This window comes from Pelodiscus sinensis, chromosome 13 (assembly GCF_049634645.1).
Source record: "Pelodiscus sinensis isolate JC-2024 chromosome 13, ASM4963464v1, whole genome shotgun sequence".
NCBI classification, from domain to species: Eukaryota; Metazoa; Chordata; order Testudines; family Trionychidae; genus Pelodiscus; species Pelodiscus sinensis.
Window position 1 is genome coordinate 22,012,472 of NC_134723.1, and position 26,448 is coordinate 22,038,919.

At 47.3% G+C, this 26,448-nt stretch overlaps 1 protein-coding gene and 1 long non-coding RNA gene across 5 annotated transcripts in view; one reads left to right on the top strand and one right to left on the bottom strand.

Moving 5' to 3' along the window:
- The window catches only part of LOC142831217 (uncharacterized), an 80,494-nt gene extending 79,066 nt beyond the window's left edge, over positions 1-1,428 (bottom strand). For both annotated transcript variants that reach the window (XR_012906881.1, XR_012906882.1), the window contains exon 1: positions 1,288-1,428. This is a non-coding gene — a long non-coding RNA (uncharacterized LOC142831217). The remainder of the gene's footprint in view (positions 1-1,287) is intronic.
- On the top strand, positions 898-22,877 carry EDA2R (ectodysplasin A2 receptor). Of its 3 annotated transcripts, none has more exons than XM_006125243.3 (7): positions 898-1,105; positions 14,006-14,116; positions 15,125-15,303; positions 16,727-16,812; positions 18,813-18,956; positions 19,668-19,814; positions 20,729-22,877. In XM_006125243.3, the coding sequence occupies exons 2-7, from the start codon at positions 14,030-14,032 to the stop codon at positions 21,391-21,393; spliced, it is 1,308 nt and encodes a 435-aa protein (XP_006125305.1). In that variant the 5' UTR covers positions 898-1,105; positions 14,006-14,029; the 3' UTR covers positions 21,394-22,877. The 3 variants fall into 3 exon arrangements, with proteins under 3 accessions (XP_006125305.1, XP_006125304.1, XP_075796935.1); XM_006125242.3 differs by lacking the exon at positions 898-1,105 and adding an exon at positions 1,761-1,897; XM_075940820.1 differs by lacking the exon at positions 898-1,105 and adding an exon at positions 1,848-1,956.
- The last annotated feature ends 3,571 nt before the right edge of the window (positions 22,878-26,448 follow it).

Sequence of the window (26,448 nt, forward strand, 5' to 3'; positions counted from 1 at the left end):
GACCATTTCTAGCCTTAATATTTCCTTGTACCCTCCCCCCTTTCTCTGTCTCCAGCTCTTGTCTATTGTTTTAGACTTAAATTATGAACATATTTGAGGCAGAGGCTGTTTTTTCTACTGTTTGCACAGTGTCTAGAACAATGGGATCCAGTCCAGTGTACAGTAGTAAAAAATTAATAATAGTGGACCAAAGTATTGTTTCTCCAACAGGTGCAATATATTTAGCATCTACCCCAAATAAGGGCATGTCTGTGATTGGTTTTCCCTGTCTGTGTTCAGCATGACTCTTCTGTTCAAGTGGCAGTCCTATATGGCTTGCTGGTATCCCTGCCATTCTTGTGTATGGGTTCATAGTTGTCATGTGTTATATTTTACTTGATTGTTGTCACTGAACTGTGGTGCAGTTTTCATTACAGGATATTCCACCCTATATCCTGAGGCAGCTCAGTTGTGTTAATGTTCTAATCATGCTTCCATTGTATTTCTATTCACTATTTTCTCCTAGCTTATCGTTGCACTTCCCCTGTTCTTTTTCTTGTCCTGGGTGGCTATAAGGGACGGCGTTACTCCCTGTGAGGGTCGTGCTGTTGTATTTCATTGCATTGCTCTGTCCTGATGTGTTCTCCCGCATCTCGCGCGGCTGCTCTGCAGAATCCCGCTGCATCGCTGCTGTTTTAGGAATAACCCCAAACTACTCGGGTTTGCTATGCTGCTGCGACCCCTTCCCAGCCCTCTCCTCACGGCTGCTTACTCTGCCCCTTAGACAGTCCCCAACCCGGCCTCGCCAGAGGCTCCTTCAGCATCAATTCCTTTGCTAAGCGCCTCCAGGCCACGCCCCTTTGGGCAGGCTGATCTGCATAGCCTCGCCCAGGAGGGCTGCTTATATCCAATGGGGAGCCGGTCCTGCCTGGGGGGAAGGAGACTCGGGGTGGAACTTCGCTTCTCGTGGGTCCTTCCAGGGCAGGAGGGTGACTGGAGCGCTGGGGGGTGTTGCAGCTGATTTCATCAGTGGGGACCTGGGCCAGCAGGCCCGTCTGTGGGGGACAGAGCAGCACAGCTCCACTCGCTCAGGAGCCCGCATCGGGTCGCTGCGGCGGGGAAGCAGGTAAAAGGGGGCAGGTTTGCCTGGCAGCTGATGCCTTTGGCACTTGCCCGCCCGTCTCTCGTGGACAGGGCAGTGATGTGCCCACAGATCAGGTGCCAGGCGCTCTCTAGATGCTAAGCCAGCCGTGAAGGGCCGACTCGCAGCGGCTGTAATCGCTAGGTCCCAGGGCACGCTGCACCTACCTGTCTGCAGGGCTGCGTGTGCCCGTCCCGGCCCCGTGCATTGCTTCCACTCGAGCTGGGTCTGCCCGGCGTGGGGAGGTGCGTGCCCGGCTCATGCAGGCTGCAGAGTCGCTGTGCTGAGTACACGCCTGGGCATATCCCAGCGCGCCGGAGCGCCCCTCGCTCTTTCCCGTTCGTGGTTCAGGGGAGGAAAGGCTCCTGGCGGTTGTGGTGAGCGAGCCTATCCCAGCTGCTAGAGGGAGGAAAGCGGGCTACGGGCCGCTCCTTTTCTTAACTCTCCTCCACGACTTTCCGCGCTCCCAAACCAGGTTCTGTTTGCCCGGCACTGAATTGCAAGGCCGGGCCCTCAGTTGTTCCCCGAGGGATACCGGAGCCGAGGGATACCGGTGCCAAGGGTCCGCCGAGGAAGGAAACATGCTGGCACGTGGGTAATTGGGCAAGTCTGGACTTGCAGGTACAGTCTGGAGCCATCGCTCAGCCTCCCACTCCCAGCAGATGGGGTTTCAGCTGAGCGCTTTCTCCGGGAAGCAGACGGCCCAGATATTTTGATCCCTGCAAAGGCAGACTTTGGAATGAGCCCCGCGCTACCCTGCCTGCCTGCCAAAGAGTGGTAGGTGACACCACTGTGCCCCTGAGCTTGGAAGGGCGGGCTGCAAGTTGGAACACTGTGTAAGCCATTGCGGGGGTGGCGTGTCTGATGATAAACCACAGCCTAAGGCAGAGCTCTGAGAGTAGATTTCAAGGCTGAGATTGCAGGCAGCGAAAAATACTATTTGAAGAGTGCATATTAATAATCCCGTGATTTAGTCATTTATTATAAACTATGATACTGATCTTAGTATTAGCACCTGCAATTATTAATGGCTATGAGCAACTTTTTCCATTGTTCCAAAACTTCATATTAAAGTTGAACAATAAATTATGAGCTAGCAGTTTATAGTAGTCAATAATGGTTTCTGTAAGTCATAAAAATTAATTTCCTGAGCTATGTTTATAATTATGTTGTCTATGGGTGTGTGCTTCATTGTATCAATATTTTAAATACTTCTGTCTAGCAACTGAAATTTACTAAGCACTTTTATGTAGTTAACATTAATTACAAATGAGTCAGTATTTTTTTCCTGTGAGTTGGGTGTGAATGGCGGGTTATCTGTGGTTCTGTGTATTAGATATTAAAGAGGACAAAACCAAAAAGGAGTAATTTGGGTGGTACAAAAATTGTTACAATCCTCAAGAAACTGGCCATTTAATTATGGTTGGGTCAAGGGTCAAAATAAGACAAAAACAGATCAAGCTTTTCAAAAGATACAAGTGGGAAGTCAGCTTAAGACACTTTCAAAAGGTTTGATTTTTATAAGATGGATGCTAAGGTTGGTTGTCCAAAATTTGAGGCACTGAAAAATATTCTTCTAAAAACAAACAAGTAAACAAGCTAAAAGCCTCAGTGATTACCAATTACACACTTATTGGACTTTTTTGTGACTTAGAGAAAATATACAAGTTCAATGAAAGACATGTTTATTTCCAAACCCAGATAAAAGAATCGGCCACTTTTTATTTATATTGAGCAATATCTCATTGTGCAAGTAAGCCTATTAAAATCAGTGGGTAAGAAACCAAAAATAGATTATAAACCAAAAAATCTACTCTCAAGTGCCAGGAAGCTTCCTGAAAAGAATCTCAGTGTTGCTAACAGTTCCTGAATTTTTATTTCAATTCAGTGTTTTAGATACTTATAAATCAAGCATCTACTCAAGAAAAAAAAAAGTTTTCAGTTGAATATGAAGCCTGACCAATGTTTAAGGAAAGTGGGAGTTAGATAGGGCCTGATCCAAACACTCTCAATGACTTCAATGGACTTTGGATCAGGGCCTCAGTTTGTAGTTGTAGATCTATGTAGTACAAGATGCCAGTCTAGCTTGTTAAGTTCTCTGTGAAATATCCTATTGTCCAGTTAAAAGGCCATACTGTGAGTGGTTCTTGCAAGATGGAGTGCTGTGCATGTATGAAGGTTCCTTTCCCTTTTGCAGCTACCTAAGGGCTTTCTTTACCTGTAGTCTATGCATTCCCTGGGCTCTGAGCATGCAGGGTCTTGCACTTCCCTTGAGATGTATGAAGCTATCTATAAGAGGGGTTTAGGATGAGGCTGGGCCAGCCTCTCATCTGCACTGTACTACAGAGTATGGCTGGAGCACCTGGGTGACAATCAAATTCATCCACTGCAGTCACTGGTCCATCCCGGAGAGAGGTTGTGTCTCCTGTGCCTTCACAGAGGCTTGGCAGAAATACCACAATCTAACCCAGTGGGCTAAGAAAGGTGGAACTGCAGAAAACTGCAAGTTTACCAGAACAAATGTTTTTACACGAATGATCCAAACCAATCCAACTCTCAATAAAAATGAGCGGTCCTGTGGCACCTTAGGGTACGTCTACACTAGCTCATTAGTTCAAGGTAGGTAGGGTAATTAGGGCAAGCGAAGTTGCAAATGAAGCCCGGGATTTAAATATCATTCTACGAGGAGTAACAGTAGTTCGAAATTAGGATCTTTAATTCGAACTACCTACTCCGTGCCGCGTGTAGCCGCGGGCACGGAGTTCGGACTAAGGGGGATTTAAAAATGGCGGCGCCCGGGAACGTGCAAATGAAGCCCGGGATATTTAAATCCCGGGCTTCATTTGCAACTCTGCTTGCCCTAATTACCCTACCTACCTTGAACTAACGAGCTAGTGAAGACGTATCCTTAGAGACTAGCAAAAATATCTATAGTATAATGAGCTTTCCTGGGCAAAATGCACTTCATCAGATGAGCTTGATTGAAGAAATGGGTTTTGCCCATGAAAGCTCATAATACTATATACAGGGCTCAACAAACGGCTGAATCTACTTGCCTGTGGCGAGTAGATTTCAGCCGGTCGCTGCGAGTGCACCATTCACCGGTGCTTCGCGCATGTGCAGTGCTGGTCTGGCGCATGCGCAGTGCGGGGCTGGCGAGTGGTTCTCACCAGGTTTGTCAAGCCCTGACTCTCTCTCTCTCTTTCTCTCTCTCTCTCTCTCTCTCTCTCTGTATATATATATATATATATATATATATATATATATATATATATATATATATATATATATATATAAAAACAGGGCTTGACAAGTGACGGTGAGTCCTGCTCGCCAGCCGCGCAGTTTGGCACACTGCACATGTGCAGACTGTGCTGCGGCGCTGTGCCGGCTTAAAATCTACTCACCCCGGGCGAGTAGATTGACTAATTTGTCGAGCCCTGTATATATATATATACAGCCGCTCCCCAAGTTACGACCACCTCCACTTAACAACCATCCTCACTTATGACCAAAGCGGTCGTAAATGCGGGTCCGAGTTACGAACGACGATCTGCGCTTACAGTGCGGTCGCCATGTATCTCTATTTGATCCGAGTTACGAACACTTTGAGTTACGGACCAAGTATTGGTCTGTAATATATTCGTAACTCTGGGAGCGGCATGCACAGAGTGCAGAACCGCACAGCTGGCGAGCAGGGCTTGCCGCTACTTGGCGAGCCCCAGTCTCTAATGTGCCACAGGACAACTCATTTTTTAAATCACAGACTAACACGGCTACTCCCGATACATCTTACAATAATTCTACTGCAGTATTTTGAATGGCTATTGCAAATACAAAGAAGTGTTTAAATACGGGGAAAATGTTTTCACTGAGATTTTTAACAAATCAGGAAATCATTTGGTTCAATAATTTAATAGGCTTGATACACCAAGTTTGTAGATTTTCCTTACTACAGAAAAATATAAATGTTTCCCTATAAAATCAATGAGCAGGCTGATACTGGAATGTTTAGATGAAGGTTCTTAAATTGCAGTTAATTGCCTACTTGACTAGTCAATAGGCACTTCTGCATTCCTTCTTTGAAATGTACAAGAGCCCCTGCTGGGAAGTGGGAAGTCCTGCTGACTCCAGCCTGCACAGGGGTGCCTGCTTTGAAATGTACAAGCCCCAGCGGGGGCTCTTGTGCATTTCAAAGCCACGGAGTCTGGGGTCAGCGAAGGACTCAAAGTGGGGGACTCATTCTGCGCGGAGCCCAAGGTCAGCTGGGGACTCCTCAGCTGACCCCGGGTTCTGGGGAAATGCCGCACAGAGCCCAGGATCAGCTGGGGAGTCTCCAGTTGACCCCGGCTCCAACGCTGTCCCTTTGAAATGCAGAGGTGGTGTTTCAAAGGGGAGCTACCACACAGCTGAGCCAGGGATGTGCTGCCCCTTGAAACACGGAGGATTACAAGGGAAAACAGGAATGGAAAGGACTTGCATCCAGAGGAAGCAAGAGATAGACCAGAGAATTGCACTGTTACCAGGAAAAGGCAGGTCTACATGATTGGGGACTCTTGATTGAGAAGAATAGACAGGCCTGTAACCAGAGCTGATCCAGAGAATAGAAGGGTGTGCTGTCTGCTAGGTGCTAAGATACGGGATGTGGAACTGAGGTTGAAGAGGATCCTAAAGGGAGTGGGAAAGAATCAGTTGATCATCCTTCATGTAGGAACAAATTATATGGCTAGATTCTCGCTGGAACAAATCAAGGGAGACTATGCCAGGCTGGGGAAGATGCTTAAGGAAATTGATGCTCAGGTGATCTTTAGTGGGATTCTGCCTGTTCCTAGAGAAGGGCAACTAAGGTGTGACAGGATTATGATGATCAATAGATGGCTCAGGCAGTGGTGCTATAAGGAGGGCTTTGGGCTGTATGGCCACTGGGAGGCATTCACAGATAGAGAACTGTTCTCTCGGGATGGACTTCACCTAAGTAGGGAGGGAAATAGACTTCTAGGATGGAGGCTGGCACAACTGATTAAGAGAGCTTTAAACTAGGAATTTGGGGGAGACGGTTGGGAGATGTTCAGGTAATCTCTATGCCGGATTTTAGTATTGAGAGGGAGAAAAACGAAGTAAGAAAGGATATAGCCGGGGGTAGGAGAATGTACATAAAAAAGAAGGGTAGAGAGGATACTAGTCTAATAGGTCATATTGGAGGCTCAATGTCCATGCAAAATTGGGTAAAGAATGTGAATGAGGCCAAACAGCAAAAATTAAGATGTTTGTACACCAATGTGAGAAGCCTAGGTAACAAAATGGAGGAACTAGAGCTATTGGTCCAGGAAGCAAAACCAGATATTATAGGAATAACAGAAACATGGTGGAATACTAGGTATGACTGGAGTACAGGTATTGAAGGGTATGTGCTGTTTAGGAAAGACAGAAATAAAGGTAAAGGTGGTGGAGTAGCATTGTATATCAATGATGAGGTAGATTGTAAAGAAATAAAAAGTGATGGAATGGAGAAGACAGAGTCTGTCTGGGCAAAAATCACATTGGGGAAGAAAACTATCAGATCCTCCCCTGGGATAGTGCTTGGGGTGTGCTATAGACCACCGGGATCTAATTTGGATATGGATAGAGACCTCTTTAATGTTTTTAATGAAGTAAATACTAATGGAAACTGCGTAATCATGGGAGACTTCAACTTTCCAGATATAGACTGGAGAACAAGTGCTAGTAATAATAATAGGGCTCAGATTTTCTTAGATGTGATAGCTGATGAATTCCTTCATCAAGTAGTTGCTGAACCATCAAGGGGGGATGCCATTTTAGATTTGATTTTGGTGAGTAGTGAGGACCATAGATGAAATGGTTGTAGGGAACAACCTTTGCTCAAGAGATCATGAGCTAATTCAGTTCAAACTAAATGGAAGGATAAACAAAAATAAATCTGAGACTAGGGTATTTTATTTCAAAAGGGCTAACTTTAATAAATTAAGGAAATTAGCTAGGGAAGTGGATTGAACTAAAGAATTTATGGATCTAAAGGCAGAGGAGGCCTGGGATTATTTTAAGTTAAAGTTGCAGAAGCTATCAGAAGCCTGTATCCCAAGAAAGGGGAAAAAATTTATAGGCAGGTGTTTTAGACCAAGCTGGATGAGCAAGTATCTCAGAGAGGTGATTAAGAAAAAGCAGAAAGCATATAAGGAGTGGAAGATGGGAGGGACCAGCAAAGAAAGCTACCTTATTGAGGTTAGAGCATGTAGGGACAAAGTGAGAAAGGCTAAAAGTCATGTAGAGTTGGACCTTGCAAAGGGAATTAAAACCAATAGTAAAAGGTTTTATAGCCATATAAATAGGAAAAAACCAAAAAAAGAAGAAGTGGGACCGCTAATCACTGAGAACGGAGTGGAGGTTAAGGATAATCTAGGAATGGCCCAATATCTAAACAAATACTTTGCTTCAGTCTTTAATGAGGCTAATGAAGAGCTTAGGGATAATGGCAACATAACAAATGGGAATAAGGATGTGGAGGTAGATATTACCATATCCGAGATAAAAGCCAAACTCGAACAGCTTAATGGGAGTAAATCGGGAAACCCAGATAATCTTCATCCAAGAATATTAAAGGAACTGGCACATGAAATTGCAAGTCCATTAGCAAAATTTTTTAATAAATCTCTAAACTCAGGGCTTGTACCATTTGACTGGAGAATTGCTAATATAGTTCCTATTTTTAAGAAAGGGAAAAAAAGTGACCCGGGTAACTATAGGCCTGTTAGTTTGACATCTGTAGTATGCAAGGTCTTGGAAAAAATGATGAAGGAGAAAGTAGTTAGGGACATTGAGGTTAATGGCAATTGGGACAAATTACAACATGGTTTTACAAAAGGTAGATCGTGCCAAACCAACCGGATCTCCTTTTTTGAGAAAGTAACAGATTTTTTAGATAAAGGAAATGCAGTGGATCTAATCTACTCGATTTTAGTAAGGCATTTGATACAGTACCACATGGGGAATTATCGGTTAAATTGGAAAAGATAGGGATTAATATGAAAATTGAGAAGTGGATAAGCAACTGGTTAAAGGGGAGACTATGAAAGGTGAACTGTCAGGTTGGAGGGAGGTTACTAGTGGAGTTCCTCAGGGATCAGTTTTGGGACCAATCTTATTTAATCTTTTTATTACTGACCTTGGCACCAAAAGTGGGAGTGTCCTAATAAAGTTTGCAGATGACTCAAAGTTGGGAGGTATTGCCAATTCAGAAAAGGATCGGGATATCATACAGGAAGATCTGGATGATCTTGTAAACTGGAGTGATAGCAAGAGGATGAAATTTAATAGTGAGAAGTAAGGTTATGCATTTAGGGATTAATAAGAAGAATTTTAGTTATAAGCTGGGGACACATTAGTTGGAAATAATGGAAGAGGAGAAGGACCTTGGAGTCCTGGTTGATCATAGGATGATTATAAGCCACCATTGTGATATTGCCGTGAAAAAGGCTAATATGGTCTTGGGATGCATTAGGTGAGGTATTTCCAGTAGAGATAAGGAGGTGTTAGTGCCGTTATACAAGGCATTGGTGAGACCCCATTTGGAATACTGTATGCAGTTCTGGTCTCCCATGTTTAAGAAGGATGAATTCAAACTGGAACAGGTACAAAGAAGGGCCACTAGGATGATCTGAGGAATGGAAAATCTGCCTTATGAAAGGAGACTCAAGGAGTTTGGCTTGTTTACCTTAACCAAAAGAAGGCTGAGGGGAGACATGATTGCTCTCTAAACATAGAGGGATAAATACCAGGGAGGGAGAGGAATAATTTAAGCTCAATACCAATGTGAACACAAGAACAAATGGATATAAGCTGGCTATTAGGAAGTTTAGAATTAAAATTAGACGAAGGTTTCTAACCATTAGAGACGGGCGGATATAGGGCAGGGTGAATGGGGCGGCCGCTCCGGGCCCCGCGCTTAAAAAGCCCCGCACATGCGCCGTGGCACCACCGTGCATGCGCATGGCGTTGCGGCGCATGCGCCGTGGCAAAGGGGGGGGCCGCGGAGTTATGCTGCCCGGGGCCCCGCAAAACAGTCATCTGCCCCTGATTAGAGGAGTGAAGTTCTGGAACAGCCTTCCAAGGGAAATAGTGGGGGCAAAAGACCTATCTGGCTTTAAGATTAAGCTAGATGAGTTTATGAAGGGGGTGGTTTGATGAGATAACATGATCTTGGTAACTAATTGGCCTTTCTCTATCAGTGATAAATAGGCCAATGGAGGGATGATTGGAGTTACTATAGAGAACTTTTCTTGGGTGTCTGGCTGATGAGTCTAGCCCACATGCTCGGGGTTTAGCTGATCGCTATATTTGGGGTCGGGAAGGAATTTTCCTCTAGGGTAGATTGGCAGAGGCCCTGGAGGTTTTTCGCCTTCCTCTGTAGGATGGGGCACAGATCACTGCTAGAGGATTCTCTGCATCTTTGGGTCTTTAAACCATTTGAGAACTTCAATATCTGAGATATAGGTGAGAGGATTATTCTAGGAGGGGGCGGGTGAGATTCTGTGGCCTGCATTGTGCAGGGGGTCAGATTAGATGATCATAATTGTCCCTTCTGACCTTAAAGTCTATGAGTCTATGTACCTACAGTGTTTAAGACCACCAGATCATATAGTTTGACTACTAGCACGTCACAGGCCAGCAGTACCTTCACATTAAATCCAACAACCAGAACTAACCCAAGTATTATAGTCCACGGTGTTACACTTGTAGAAATAGAACTATCAGAATCTTATTTGGCAGAATTCATTTATAGTCCCTAGCTACCAAAATTGTCCACCACAGTTCTAAAGTTGGGATATCATTACCAGCCTCAGTTGTTTATGTTATTCCATTGGCCAGGTGGTCTGGGGAAGGAGGGGAGTTGGGTCATGACAGTGCACACTGATGCTCCTGGAGGATGATTACAGAACTGAAAGTCCTAATTCTGTAGTTTTTATATATTTTAGTCTATAGATCTTGTCCTGTCTCACTGCGCCAGGGCACTGTCTGACCGAGAGTCATCAGTTAATGGCAGATGGAACTTTAATCTTTTTTTCTTGATGGGGCTTTTGTCAGTGCTTCTTGGATAGGTTCTTTTACAGGGCTTTGCATTGTTCTTTGGCCGTCAAGATTTTGCTGGCAGTTAGTTACTCAGAAAGGCTGGCTTCAAGGACTGATCCCTTTATACCCACACTAACATGCACACTTTTAAATGAGATGACAGTCACACACCTAACTTCAAAGGGTATGTCTACACTACCCTCCTAGTTCGAACCCCGCGGCTACACGGGGCTCGAACTAGATTGTTCGGACTAGGATTCCTATTCCGAACTACCGGTACACCTCGTTGCACGAGGTTCGAACCAGCGGGGTTTTAAAAATGGCGGCTCCCCGCTTATGCAAATGAAATCCCGGGCTTCATTTGCAAGTGCGGTATGCCTACATTACCCCGCTAGTTCGAACTAGCGGGGTAGTGTAGACATACCCAAACAGAGATAAGGCAGTACAAAGTTTGAAATCGGATTTCAGTTACAATATGGAATCAGCAAAAGTGGCAAGGAGTCCTGTGGCACCTTAAAGACTAACTGAAGTGTTGGAGCATAAGCTTTTGTGGACAAAGACCCACTTCGTCAGATGCATGACGAATCACTTTACTTACGGGCTATGTCTAGACTGGCATGATTTTCCGCAAATGCTTTTAATGGAAAAGTTTTTCCGTTAAAAGCATTTGCGGAAAAGAGCGTCTAGATTGGCACGGACGCTTTTGCGCAAAAGCAGTTTTTGCGGAAAAGTGTCTGTGCCAGTCTAGATGCGGTTTTGCACAAGAAAGCCCCGATCTCCATTTTCGCCATCGGGGCTTTTTTACGCAAAACCATTTTTAGCTGTCTACACTGGTCCTCTTGCGCAAATACATTTGCGCAAGAGGGCTTTTTCCTGAACGGGAGCAGCATAGTATTTGCGGAAGAACACTGACAATCTTACATTAGATCGTCAGTGTTCTTGTGAAAATTCAAGCGGCCAGTGTAGACAGCTGGCAAGTTTTTCCAGCTTTTGCAGAAAAACTTGCCAGTCTAGATGCAGCCACAATGTATTAACAGTTTAAAATGGGGTTTCAGTTACAATATATAAACAAACTACAAAAAAGTTACAGTAACACATTAACATTCAATGAAGGTACTAACAGCTCTTTGTCTATGTAGATTCTTGTGTTAGTACCCTTCCTATCTAATAACTATCCAATCTTTAGGTGCTTATAGGTTACCAGCTCTGCCTACTTGTTTTTCCCTTGGATATTTTCATACCCTCTTCTCCTTGTTTCCCTCCCCCTTCTTCTTTTTCCTTCCCCTCTTTCCCTTCTCCCCTATTTATTTTGGGTCTGCACATCCTAAACTCAAAATTCCGGTCATCTGAAGAAGTGGGCTGTGCCCACGAAAGCTCATGACACCATATGCATGTTTTGTTAGTCTATAAAGTGCTACCAGAACATTTGCTGCTTTTTAAGTTTATCCTGTACAGACTAACTCGGTTACCCCCTGAAGATTCTTCACAGGTAGTTCTCAACAGATTACCAACAAATTAATCCAAATCCCGTTTATAAAAGTGGGCCGCAATTCATGAGGTTACATAATGTCACATTGGTAGCTATAATTCATTTAAAGGGTGATTTCATTCTTCAGCTCTGCAACAGGAAATTAGACTGTTATGTGTCACAAGCAGAGACCAGGAGGGACTGTGGTGCCCTGTATTTGAGGCCCCCACAATGTCAATGATGTGTGAGCTTGGTTTTTTTTAATGTAAATATCACTTACAAATTAGACTTCACAAGTAAATTGATTTCGCTGGTTTTGTTATTATAGAAGAAAAATTTAAAAATCCCACTGCTGTGACTCACACCTGAAATTCAATAAAACTTTCAACAGCGTGTATTGCTAAACCAGAGTGAGGAGCAAGGAATCATAGATACAAAGGATAGAAAAGATTATGCAGGATAAAACTGTATTTGGCAGGCCTACACCCTCCACCGTTCCTATTGTTGTCACACCTTGCCTGGTCTTTTTTTATTACTATTTATTGTTTATATTAGGGTAGCACTTGGGGTCCCCCACCAAGATCAGATCCCCGTTGTTCTTAAGAGTCCCTTGTAAAGGGTGCCTTTCCATGTCACTTGGGAGCTTGCTCTTCTTCCATTTGTTTTTATTCATAGATATGGGCCCAAATCAACCTCCATTCCAAATTCCATATCTGGCTCCACCATATCTGAAGTTTTTACCTCTACAATGGGCAGATGCAAACCCATGAAACTAAACAATGGTGAACTTGGCACTTCAAACTCTGAATGTATGCAAAGATGAGGGTGTTGGGATACAGCCTATTGTGGAGAAAAGTTTCAGATATGAGCTTGGATTGAAACCTGTGGTTGGTTCATATTTGGGGCAATGGTTCAGGACCCTGTCTATTTTGTCTAATGAACTGGGCCCTAACTACACATTCATATTGAACCTAAACATTTCCTCCTTTCCTTGACCATGACAAATTCCCTTTATTCACTCTATAGTATCAGTAACCTTAAAGCTATTTATGGACCCTGATCTCATCCCTCCTACGATCGTTGCTTTACTTGGCTTGATAAATTTAGCACCCTTAATTTCTTGTTGTCACATGGCTTAGCTTGCAGTCCTCATAGCATTTTGCTGCTTTTCTTTCTAGCTTATAATGCTCAGTGCTTCTGAGTAGTTAGTAATAACTAATATCTTGCTTTTTGTGCTTACCTAGTGGAGAGTCCACATCAGATGAGTTCTGATGGTTTGGATAGTAGGAAAAGCCTGTCCAGCAGCCCACAGGAGAGTGGTAGGGGATCAGATCTGAGCAGGCAGACAAGGCATAACAAGGAACATTTAGTGAGGGACCCTTTTCATTTACAGCTTCTAATGGTGGCATAGATAGAAATGGGTTATGTCTGTGGGCCTGGAGGAATAAGAGAAGTAGAGAGCAGGGATGCTAAATATCGGTTAATTGAATAGTTGAGTAGACTCATGAAATCTTATCGGTTACTCTACTATTCTGCAGTCCCTGGGGGCAGGGGCAGGGGCAGGGGCAGTAGCCAGTGCAATCCAGTCCCACTCCCAAGGACTAAAGGTTGAGCAGTGAGGTGGGTTTTCCAGTGGCCTAGGGCAGTGTTTCTTAATCTTTTTTTGTATAAAGAACCCCTTTTTCAAAAAAAGAAAAATTGTCCCCTGTACCTATAGTTTTCAGACACACAAAACTTTTGTCTACCATTGCAAAACTTAATAAATAACTTAATCATAGCTAGAGTTACCAGGTAGACCCCCCAAAAAGCCAGGAGGAAGGGGGCCAGGAGGAAGGGGGGGCTGGAAGCAGAGCTGGCAGGAGGAGGGTTCCCTTGCTAGTTATCCCTTGCTATGTTCCGTGTCCCATCTTACATATCACCAGATGCCTTCTGACCCAAGACTGTGTCATTAACTTATTTTCTCTTGCACTGTTTTCACACCAAATCACATGAACATGACTCCTCAGACTGCACCTCACTTCCTTGTAAATGCCACCTAATGTCACAAGGAATGGGTAGTGCAGATGCATGACCCACTACTTACATCCCTCCTGTGGTTCTGCTTAGCTAGTTGCACCTGATGCTGCCCTTTGGGAAGAAGGCACATGGCTTTGCTCTTGTTAAAGTGAGGTTTTCCTGGTGCAGCTCAAGTGTCTGCTAGAGCACATGGTAATTTGGGACAAGGAGTGCAGGCGAAAGTTCCTCCCAATGAGAGAGCTTTTCCCAGAGAAAGACACACTTGGTTCAGCTCAGGAGTGTTCTGGAACTTGTAATAACCCTTGTTGTTTCTCCAGGTCCGAGGTACTGCTCTAAACCCAATGGAATGCCAAGAGAGTGAGTATCTGGATGAACACAGGAAGTGTGTTCCCTGTAGGGAGTGTGGCCCCGGACTGGAACTTTCCAAGGTAATTTGGCTGTTCTTGGGTGAACCTGGATTGTTGGCACTGGGGGTGCTAGATGAATCCTCTGCTAGTCTTTATTAGAAGTGTACTGTAGTGTTAGAACCTTCTCTGATATGGGTGTCTTTGCCTTTCATAAGAACAGAGTTTCATTGGCTAGGGACATTAGACTATTCCACTCATCATGATAAGTGATGCAGGGATGGGGCTAGGAGGATGGGAAGATGGAAGTACCAGTAAGTCAGGAGAGGTTTCAAACTGGTGCATCTTATTCCATAAACACCAAGAAGAGTGTATCGTCCCCACCTCCCAAGGGAAGTCAAAGATCCCTCTGGCAGATACCTCCAGTGCCCGGGTCAGGTTTATGCAATGTCTCATAGACTTTTAGGTCAGATGGGTCCATTCTGGTCATCTAGTCTGAACTCCTGCACATTGCAGATCACAGAACCTCACCCACTCCCAGTTTCTGTCCTTGTGTGGGTCCCTGGCAGAGGGTGTCCATCTGGGACCCCTGGCTCTAAAAATGAGCCTGTAGGCCTGAGCTAAAAGCTATCTCTGTTCACTGAAACTGTTGACTTGTCAGCCTCTAGATGTGATCTAGTCACCACTCACAGGGGAGAGGACGCCACACTGAATGGGTGTGAGTTACACACTCCATTGTGGATAGTGAGCTTGCTATAATTATGACTAGCTCATACTGTTTGATCCCAGCTGACAGCAACCCTGCCTCCCACCTCTGGGGCACATTACACCAGCTCCCCCCTCCCCGCAATAGAACAAGTTTTAAGTGATTGAGGTAATGTGTGAGCTATTGCTGAGGGCAGAATGGCTGCCCCATTTGTTTGCACAGGCACAGTACTGCTGCTGTCTGCTTCAGTGCAGTGAAAAGGCGTGGGATCCCCAAAGTGCAAAAGCAACCGAGAATTCTCTCTGCCTCTGGAGAATGGGACAGCTGCTTCCCTCTGTGAAGCTGTTTCTTTGTCTCAGTCAAGGCCCTGCACTTGTCTCTTGCAGGAGTGTGGCTATGGCGAAGGAAGAGATGCACTGTGCTCTGCTTGCCCTCCCAGGAGGTTTAAGGACAGCTGGGGGCATCATGGTTGCAAACCTTGTGTTTCCTGCCTCCTCATTAACCGAGTCCAGAAATCCAACTGCACTGCCACTTCTAATGGCGACTGTGGGGAATGTCTGCCAGGGTGAGTAGTAGGGATGTAATAGTATAGTCGATTAATCGATAACCAAAAGCGTATAGGTTAATGCTATAGACTACACGCACTACCCTCCCCCCTTCCCCCCACACATTTGCCAGTACAGGCAGTCCCCGAGTTACGTGGATCCGACTTACATCGGATCCGCAGTTATAAATGGGGACCTCTCCCTGGTCTCCAGCAGACCAGGGAGAGGAAGCAAAGTGGCGGAACACGCGGGCAGTGGGCAGCCCAGACGCGTCTGGGCTGTCCGCTGCCCGTGTGCTCCGCGGCTTTGCTCCGGACGCCTGTGGTACAGCAGCTGGGGCGCTGCCGGTTGGTCCCGTAGCGCCGCTCTGGGCGCTACTGGACCAACCCGGCAGCACCCCAGCTGCTCTGCCCCAGGCGTCCTGATTCAGCCACTGCTGGTCAGTTTCAGCAGCGGCTGAATCAGGACGCCTGGGGCAGAGCAGCTTGGGTGCTGCTGGGTTGGTCTAGCGACGGCGCTACTGGACCAACCCAGCAGCACCCCAGCTGCTCTGCCCCAGGCGTCCCCAAGTCAGCCGTTGCTGAAACTGACCAGTGGCTGACTACAGGAAGCCTCTGCCCCGGGCTTCCTGGAATCAGCCACTGATCAGTTTCAGCAGCAGCTGACTTGGGGATGCCTGGGGTTCTTAAGTTGAATCTGTATGTAAGTCAGAACTGGCGTCCAGATTCAGCCGCTGTTGAAACTGATCAGTTTCAGCAGCGGCTGAATCTGGACGCCAGTTCCGACTTACATACAGATTCAACTTAAGAACAAACCTACAGTCCCTATCTTGTACGTAACCCGGGGACTGCCTGTACATTTTTTTAGTGGGCTTGCCAGCAGTCTGGCTCAGTCCTGGCTTGAAACAGGTCTGGGACCTACCCCTGATGCAGCTCTGCATTTAAAGTGTATTAGGAGCAGGTAGCCTGGGTTAGTTGCAGCTCACATTGGGTCCGGGAGCTCAGACCAACCCTAGACAGGAGCTGCTGCCACCCCATGCTGCTACCTCTTTATCAGAGGTAGCAGCACAAGATGATAGTCAGCCAGTCTGTGTGGGGAGCTGGTTTTTAAACTGGCTTTCCTTGTGGACCAGCCACCACCTGGCACCCTGCACTGCTGCCTCTGATAGAGATGCAGCAGCCTGGAATGACAGGGGAATCCTCAAGAGTGAGGCCGGAAAGCACTGGCTGCCAGCCCTGCCCCCGGGGACTGTAGAATAGTCAAGTAACCAATAAGAATTCATGAGGTTACTCGACTATTCAATTAACCGATATTTGACATCCCTAGTGAGTAGCAACAGACGCACGTGTAGGACTCAGGGAGGTGCTGTTCAAAAAGATGATATATACAATTCCTTAACTGCATGTCCAGTTGCTAAAACATTCTCTGCTTTCTCTTTGGCAGGTTTTACAGGAAAACCCGGATTGGCGGGCTGCAGGATCTGGAATGCATCCCCTGCACAAAGCAGACCCCTTCCTCTGAGCCTCAATGTATGTACCCAGCAGCACTCCAACCTGCTACCTTTCACTATGTAACGTGTCATGTCACAGGGCACACGGTACAGCCCTACAGGTGTAACAGGAAGTGGGAGGAGTGATGGCGTGGAGAGGGCCAGTGGAGCATGAGAGTCAATATCCCTGTCTCCGACAATAGCCCTGTTCCATGCTTGATCTGATGTCCATCCCCTCATAGTATAACTAAGGGCAGGTTTATACTTAAAAATGCTTCTCTGGTGCAGCTGCACTGCTGCAGTGCTTTAATGAAGACACTCTAAGCCAGTGGTCCCCAATGCGATGCCCGCGGGCGCCATGACACCCGCTGGGGCATTTATGTGCACCCTCCGAGTGATCAGGGTCGGCCCAAGCCATTCTTGCGCCCTGGGCGCGTGGTGCATGCGCAGCCCCCGCCCCGAGCACGTGGCGCATGAGCAGCTCCGCCCCTCGGTGTGTGGCGCATGTGTGGCACCACCCCCGTACACATGCAGGGCCAAATTAAGGGGGGGGGGCTAGCCGGGAAGCTTCCCAGGGCACCAACCTAGTGGGGAGGCTCCTGATGGCAGCTGTAAGGAGCACCGCGCACCCAGCCGTGCAGCACCCCTTAGAGTTGCCATCAGGCGCCAGGGCCAGGAGCCACGTGACACCCCTTAGAGCTGCCATCAGGCGCCGCATACCCAGTTGCAGCTGTACAGTGCACAACGCGCTGGGGGGGAGGGGCTGCGCATGTGCCGTGCGCCCAGGGGTGGAGCCGCACATGCATCGCACGCCTGCTGTCCAGGGCGCAGGAATGGCTCGAGCCAGCCCTGGGCACGTGGCACTTGCGTGGCCCCGCCCCCCAGGCACCTGGCAGCCCCAAAGATTGGGGACCACTGCTCTAAGCTGATGGGAAAGCTCTCTCTTGCCTGCTTAGTTAATTTACCTCCATAAGAGGCGTCGTTTGGGGTTTATATTTTTTTATGCCTTCAAGGGACGTAGCGATAATTCTGTAGTGCAGACTTGCCTTAAGTGTGCAAAAGAAAATTCCCTCCTGATCCCCACTGTCGATCATCTTTTACCCTGGAACATGAAGATTAAGAGTTTTTGTTGTTTCTGTCCTTGCAGAGGCTGCACTTGGTCATGTGAATGTCTAGTCTTTGTTCTGAAGTTTCATGCAGTAGATACCCCAGTAAGTTCTAACCAAGGCAGCACAGATAGCGTATGTAGGGAAGAGAGAGGCATGTGAGGCCAGAGGTGCCATGATAAATGGGGGCATCTATATGGTCAGACACAACAGCTCAGCTGTTCTTTACTCTGCAGTGTTTTATTATTTGTATTGTTAAAAATGAAGGAAAATCAGCCCCATCGCTGTGCAATCATTCTCCAGCCGGGAGATCATTTTAGCTGTTGTTTCTCAGTCCTCCTGGGGAATTGGTTCTGCCCATGAGTCACACTCACTGCAGACAAGTCACTTAAACTGCTTGTGTCTCCGTTTCTCCATCTGTAAATGAGCTAAAAATACTGTGCTGTTGAATGGCGCTGGATTATAATGTTCCATTTTCAAAAGCACCTCAAGGGTTTAGGAACCTAATTCCCATTGACAGTCAAAAAAAGTTCATGGACTTAGACTCCTAGGAGTGACCGGAGGTGGAAGGAGTGGATCAGGCCAGAGTGCATGTAATTAAATATCCCCTATGTCTGGCTGTAATTAAATATCCCCTATGTCTGGCAGTCACTACTTAGGAATGACTTAAGTGTCTAAGTCCATTAACTTTCTTTGACCATCAGTGGGAAGTAGGCTCCTAAGCCCCTTAAGTGCTTTTAACTTGCAGGTTGAGCCCTCTTGTCCTAAGGGACATCTGTGTGTATGTGTTTAATATCCTGGTAACTGGTCATGCAGTAATCACTCCAGGCTGGATCCAAGCTGCACTGGCCCTGTCTGCTTTCTTTGTAGCATCCTGCCACACACCATGTGGTGATGCGACTCTGACACATTTCTTTGGCTGATGTGTTTGCAGGCAGCTCCAGGACTGCCCTGGTGCCCTCCCAAAATGCCACCTTCCTAGCGCTAACCAGCAGTGTACCGGTCATCATTGTGTTGGTGCTGCTGGCACTCGCCATCATCTTCGGCAAGCGCTTCTGGAAGAGCCAGTGTCAGCGAGGTGAATGAATGCAGAGGATCCCTCTGGTTCTCCTTCCCCTGCCCCGTCTTCCCTAGAAATAGCACGGAAGAGGAGGAGGGTGCTAGGGCTCTGATTCAGAGCGCTGGCTTGTTGCTTTCAAGGCCAATGCTTTCTCTTCCAGATGCTGGGTCAAGACTGAGATGTTGGCAGTTGTGGGGGTAGGGAGGACAGGACAGGAACAGCAGTGAGTGAAGCAATTAAGAGGATGAGGCAAAGAGGAGGAAGGAGGAGGAGTTCGGGTCCATTGGCACAGCTGCATGGGGAACAGTGCACAGCACTAGCCCTCTCCATGCCAGGCGGTGAGCCCTGATTGCTCCTGACTTTTACAGTCACCAACTAAATAGCTGCCCCAGATGGCCTAGCACAGAGATTCTCAAGCTGCTTTCTTTCTGAGGATCCTCCACCCCGACAACATGGCATGAAAACTCCACAGCCCAGCAGCACGGCCCAAATCTCCATACCACAGGGCTGCCTGCAAAGCTAAGTTGTTCAGGCTTTGGCATCAGCCCCAAGAGGTGGGAATCAGGCCCCCCGGCCATGAGCCCCAGTGATTCTAATGTTGGCCCTGCTAGGCAGACCCCTTGAAACATGTTCACAGTCCCAGACAGCTGGATGAGAACTGCTAGCCTAGTGTATTCTGGGAGAACAAGCCAGGTTTTTGCTGATATCAATTTCTCTTTATCCTTAAAGTATTTCTGAAGACTCATAATTTCTCGGCTCAGAGGGTGATGTTCCAGGCCTCAGCCATGCCAAGCAGATTTCCCTGTGACGAACAGATGTCTAGTCCCTGCTGCTTGGGTGTGGAGAACCTGAGCCCTTGCTCCAGACAAGCAGAAGGTAACTTCCCTTGTTGCTCTTTTTGCTTGGATCGGGGGGGTGGGGAGATCAGGCTGGGGTGTGACCCCCACACGCTAATGTCTGCTCAGTTTCCATTCCTCAGGCAGAAAGGAGCAACCCCTGGGGGGATCAAAATCTCTGCTACCAGGGTCACTCCTGGGCTGTGTCTAGACTGGCTACTGTTTCCGAAAAATCAGCCACTTTTCCGGAAAAACTTGCCAGCTGTCTACACTGGCCGTTCTACTGTCTGAAATCAGTGCTTTTTCCGGAAAAGCTTTGACACTCCCGTTCGGGCAAAAGTCCTTTTTGCGCAAAACTTTTACGCAAAAGGGCCAGTGTAGACAGCTGAGATTTGTTTTGCACAAAAAAGCCCCGATCGCGAAAATGGAAAACTTTTCCATTTTCCATTCCGTTAAAAGCATTTCCGGAAAATCATGCCAGTCTAGACATAGCCCACGTGTCCAGAAGTTGGGAAAATGGAGGTGGAAGAGCCCAATGCCACTAGGAATCTTCCTCTAGGTTCTGGATGAAGGGTGGAAGCCTGGGGATGGTTTTGAACTCAAAAGACGTTTGCACTCACACCAAGAACATGTAGGTTCCTCTCGGCCAGCTTCAGTGTGTCTCACCTGGGGCTGTGTGGGCTGGGGAGAAGGGAGTGCTTTCTGGGGAGAAGGGCTGGTGGTTAGCCCCAGAAGAGCGGGGAGCCTTGCTTTGCTCAACAATGGTTACTGTCACCTCATGGACAAAAGGCACTGAGTAGTCCTGTCTTCTCTGGCTGGAGACAAGCAACTGCAGTGCAATGCCCTGTGGAGATGGGGTTTAAAGGAATGGCTGATTGGAGGGAGCCCAGGCTGTGGGGAAGCTTGGGGGGGGGGAACCCCTGTACTTTTAAGCCAGGAGGTTTCTGCTTCCAGGTCCTGTTGAGCCAGTTCAGTTCATTTCGGATGGTGAAGCCATAGGCCTGCACATCCCTGCTCTCCAGCCCAATGCGCAGGTGATAGCCGTCAGCTCCAGTCCTAAATTCCAGCTGGCAAGGAGCATCTTGGAGACCCAACCCCTGATAAGAAACTCAGAGAGCAGCGACTGTTCTGCAGGTGGCTGTTCATCCTCAGATGCCCGGCATGACCCAGCTGGATTCACAGAGGCCCCGACTCCTCTCTCATCATGTGCCTCCGAGATGCAGCCCAAGTGGCCCCATGCCCCAGTGGAGTGCACCGAGCTAGACCTGCAGAGATTCTCCACCCAAGTTGAGTTCCCAGGTACCAAAACCCAGGAGGATGTGGAGAAGCAGGCGGCTCAGAGACACACAGATGAGCTAACCCTTGAAGTGCCTGTGAGCGGTGCCCCTGAGATAACACAAAGTGAACTTGTTCTGCAAGCTGCAAGGGGATCATTGTCATCCTTCCAAAATCCCGTTGCTGAAAGTGGGGAACAGGCTGTAAGTTCTTCCCATCTTGTCCCCCTCTGTGTAAGAACAACAGCTACTATGGGCCTCGCACAGGGAGAGGGGATAGCAGAGAGGCTCAGGGCACAAACCCTTTTACCCCTGAACAGGTTCAGACCCAGAACTGGCTGGTAGTGACCAAAAGACATCACCGCCTGCTACTCAGTGACCTGTGTGATATGAATGTGGTGGGGACAGAGCCCAGTTCCCATTGGTTGGGAAGCATCCACCACTTCCACAGGCATTGAGAGCCCGAGGAAATCTACCAATTGTGGTGCTTTTATTGTGTGCAAGTAACTGCTCTAAGACTCACCATCTTGTTTCATGTGGTTCACCAAAATGCAAAACTCAGTCACTACCTACCTGGGCCTGGCAAAATGGCTAAGTCCAAGTACATTCTTAACTCAGCAGAATCTCTGCATTTACCCACAGAGCCATACATCACCCATTATCATCTGTGCATGTTTGCCAGGATGGAAAGATGAGCTGAGCAGTGATGTAGCTAGAAGGGCCCACTTGGGTGGGCTCCAACTTCGGGTATGTGGCCAATGATGGGTTATGCCCTGATTCCCTGCTCCCTGGCTGTAATGCTGGGCAAAATGGGCTGGGGTAAGTTGCAGTGCCCCTGTCCCACTCCCCAGCTGGAGCACTGGGTGGTGTGGCAGGGGGCGAGTGGCCCCCCACTCTGGGTGCAAAGTGGATGGGCCACGGCCCACTCAGACCCACCCACGGCTGCGCCTGTGTGGTAATGACTCTGCTTCCTAGTCCCCTGAGTCGTTCGGGGACTTGTCACCAATTTGTGATGGATTAGTCATTAACATAACTCAAGTCTAACACAGCTGGTAATTAACTAACTAGCTTAGATTCAAGTGCTTGTTTATTGAGAGAATTTAATGGGGTTGCTGCCCTAGCTGAGTGGTGATGTCCTGAACAGAAATACCCAGCTCACTGATGAACCATGACAGCTCCTCTTGGCGCACTGACAAGAACCACCAGTGATTGTCGCTCATCCGCTGATGAATCTCCCCCATCCTTGGGGTCTGTCTTATCAGTGACTGATGTCCCCAGCCGTGTGCGTGAGATTAGCAGCGCCACTCAGGGTGAGTGGATGTCTGGGCCCCATTTTTCAGCCACACTCTTGCTCCCATGGAAGCAGGCCACAGGGCAGAGGAACAATTGCAGAGCCCCGGCCTGGGCAATGTGATGCCGACAGTCGACAAAGATATCTCGGACTCCTCTTTCCCAGGGCCTGAGATATTAATGCGGGGGATAGGCTTTTAATTAAGACATCCCTTCTGGGACACTCCCTTGAATGTGGAGGGGTGGGTCAGGCACCTAATTTACCTCTATTAACGGTGAGGATTAAACTCCCCTGGGGCTGAGAGCCAGCTGCCGTGAAGTTCAGTCTGAAAAGAAATGCATTGGTGCCCCATGGCAGAGGTTCCCTCCGTGGTGAGGACAGGCAGAAGGTAGTGTGGCAGCAGCTTGTCAGATAGGCAGGAGCAGGGGTCATGGTATGGGCCTCGCTGCCTTATTTTCAGGACACCCTTCCCCCAGGCTCTTACTTCACTTTGCTGCCATCTCCCCGTTGCACAGCTCCCCCACTCTTTGGTGCTGATGCTTAGCTCCCATTTGGGCCTGGGCTTATTTGGTCTCAAGAATTTCATCCATGTGGGGATGGAGCTGGGCGTCCCATACTCTCTGGTAAGCAGGATGTCTGGATTCAAGCAGCTCGCCGCTCACCTCACCTCCTCGGGAGGCACAGTCACTGTTCCTGCCCTGGCCCTGGTCCTAGAGTGACTCCAGCGCTTCGACGCCTTGCTTGTACTCTGTGATCACTTCATTCTGAGCCAGGCCCAGGGCTGCCAATGCTAGGGGAAACACACCTCGCTGGCCCAGCACATGGGGTGTGGGATAACTCCTGGCAGCGTTTTGGCTGGGAAAACCTGGCAGTGAAAAAAAGCTTCTTTCAAAAGAAATTGTCTAGACAGCCACAACTTTTTCGAAAAAGCAGCCAGCTTTTTCGAAAGAGAGCACCCAGGCAATCTGGATGCTCTCTTTCGAAAAAGCTCTGTTTGCGGTCAAAAATGCCTTTTTTTGAAAGAGCTCTTTTGAAAAAAGGCATTCTTTCTTGTAAAATGAGGTTTACCGCTGTCGAAAAAACAGCCACATTCTTTAATTTCGAAAGAACGCGGCAGCAGTCTAGATTCAGGTGAAGTTTTTTTTAAAAAAGTCCACTTCTTTTGGAAAAACCCTGTAGTCTAGACATAGCCCATGTGTCTAATCTTCTAAACACTACATGGTGGTCCCTTGGCCTGGATGGCACCCTTTTGAAGTACAGACAGGAAAGATGACTTGGATTTTATCTCATCCAGTGCCCACGTCTCTTGCTGACAGGCCATTCCCATTGGCTTCAGAGTATCTTTTGGTGGGGAAATAGAGTCTGGGATTTAGTTAGTACATTACATAGCAATAGCCATGGGTAGTCGAGGTGGGGGAGGTGCAGCTCAACACCCCCACCCTAAAAATAGTTCCTGCACCACTGTATATCGCTACAGCAAAATAAACTCCGTATAACAATGGAGAGCATCTCACTGGCACAACGACTGTATCCCCTTGCCTTTGTCAATTAAAAATGAAAAGGATAGAACCCCTCCAGAACTAGCTATGCCAAGTTCATAAGAAAACCGCTTGATGAAACACATCTAGACTGGCATGATTTTCCTCAAATGCTTTTAACGGAAAAGTTTGCAGAAAAGCGTCCGTGCCAATCTAGACGCAGTTTTGCGCAAGAAAGCCCTGATCGCCATTTCGTGATCAGGGCTTTTTTGTGCAAAACAAATCTGAGCTGTCTAGACTGGCCCTTTTGAGCAAAAGCTTTTGCGCAAAAGGACTTTTGCCTGAACGGGAGCAGCATAGTATTTCCGCAAGAAGCACTGATTTCTTACATGAGATCATCAGTGTTCTTGCGGAAATTCAAGAGGCCAGTATAGACAGGTTGGGAACCACTGCTCTAAGACAAAATCAAAAAATCGGCTTGGTACCTTAGAAACACTCCCTCCAGCACTGAACCAGGACTTTGGATGGACCTAGGCAGGCACATTTTACTCAAGACATCAGTCCTGGCAGACCAGTATAGACAGCTGGCAAGTTTTTCCGTAAAAGCAAGTGCTTTTGCGGAAAAACTTGCCAGTCTAGACTCAGCCATGGAGTATTCTCAAAAGTTTATTTTCTCACTGCTAGTGTAAGGTACTGCCATCTGTATGCTGCCCCCTACGGGAATTAATCAGTCCTTTGTGAGGTCCAATTCTGATGATCTTATGAAGGAAATGGGAGGCTAACCACTGCAAACAAGTAAGGAAGTTTGCCATTTGCTTTGAAGAACAGGAAAGTATGCCTTCTCATCCCAGTGCCTTGTGGGTTTGATTTAGCTGATGACTCCAGTGTCAAGAGGTTTGTGTCACCCATTAAGCTGTCAGTTAAAGTGATTGTGCCATTAGTGATGAGAGGCCTTATTTTAAAGTAATTCTGTTCGATGACCTCATGTTCTGGTTTTTGAGAGCAGCTGTTCCAGAGAGACGTGCCCTTCTCTCTTTATTTTATCTAGGAGGATTTGTCAGAGCTTGCCATGGTTTGGCTGTTAGACTCCTTGGAGCTGGTGCCAGGAGGCAGCTTCTCAGGTTGGTGGCTGTGTTTTCTCAAAGCCACAACCAGCTTCTCTTGTTCCTGTACATTAAGCAGGAGCAGATTTAGTGTTGAACTGCTAGCTGATACATTACGTTAGTTGGGGGAAGCTATAGCATATGAAACAATCCCAGTCTCCTGTCAGGCTGGAGAAATCCTGCCATTGGATCGCTGCCCTGACTGATAGAAGCAACTAGACTGATGTAAGCTTTTAAATGCAGTATCGTTGTCAGGGGCAAATACTTCAGGAGAAAACATGACACACCCCACACCTCCGGGAGAGATGCCAGAGAGAGGAGGCAGGACAGGAATCCAGCCTTGGTGATCAGCTGTGGTGGTCTGTTTTATGGTTGCAGGACACACCCATGGTCCATTCATGAGAGGACCCTAGCAATAAGGGCATGAGACATACTCTATTATATTGATGTGTTTTTCAGCCCTGGCACTCAGCTGTGATGGGATTCCTTTCATAGTGAGGTCATTTGCACAGAGCAGCTGCTCTAGAAGGAGAGGAATTGCTGGAAGCAGGGTTGCACTCATGGTTTTGCCATGTATTCAGACAGATGGGGACTTCAATTCAGATTCCCTGCAAACACAGTTTCACTATGCTTCACTCCAGGTGGGATTTTATATGGCTCTGTCAGGTGGCAGATGACATAGGCTCCATAAAATGCCACAGCCAGGTGGATCTTTCCTTAATTTATGGCACAGCCTTGACACCTAGCCGGTGGGAGAGGTAATACCTTTCTAATACTCTCCTGGATTCTTGCCAGTCTTGTTGAGTAGGCTCAAGTAAGAATGGAGAAGAATGTAGCTAGCTCCACATTGCACACGGGAGCCAGTGTAGGACTGCACAACACTTCCCATGGGTGCTGTATTTCTCTGCCCCTCAATATGGGATTACCTTTTTAAGTGAAAACTTGAGACTGATACCTGGGGTTGCCGTTAGAGTAGCCCCATTTAGCTACAAGGCCATCTCTTTTAGCTACACCCTTGAGGGTTGGAGTCCAATGTAGAATGACTAACCTCATGAGCTCTGGGACATACTCAAAGGCTGTGTCTCCACTGGACCCTTTTTCCGGAAAAGGGATGCAGATGAGACAAGTTGGAATGGCAAATGAAGCGGGGATTTAAATTTTCCCCGCTTCATTTGTATAACCATGGCTGCCGCTTTTTTCCGGCTCGGGGCTTTGCCGGAAAAAAGCGCCAGTCTAGACGGGGATCTTTCGGAAAATAAAGCCTTTTCTGAAAGATCCCTTATTCCTGATTTTAAGAGGAATAAGGAACCTTTCAGAAAAGGCTTTATTTTCCGAAAGATCCCCGTCCAGACTGGCGCTTTTTTCCGGCAAAGCCCCGAGCCGGAAAAAAGCGGCTGCCATGTTTATACAAATGAAGTGGGGAAAATTTAAATCCCCGCTGCATTTGCAATTCCGACTTGTCTCATCTGCATCTCTTTTCCGGAAAAGGGGTCCAGTGTAGACACAGCCAAGGAGTTTCACTAGTGCT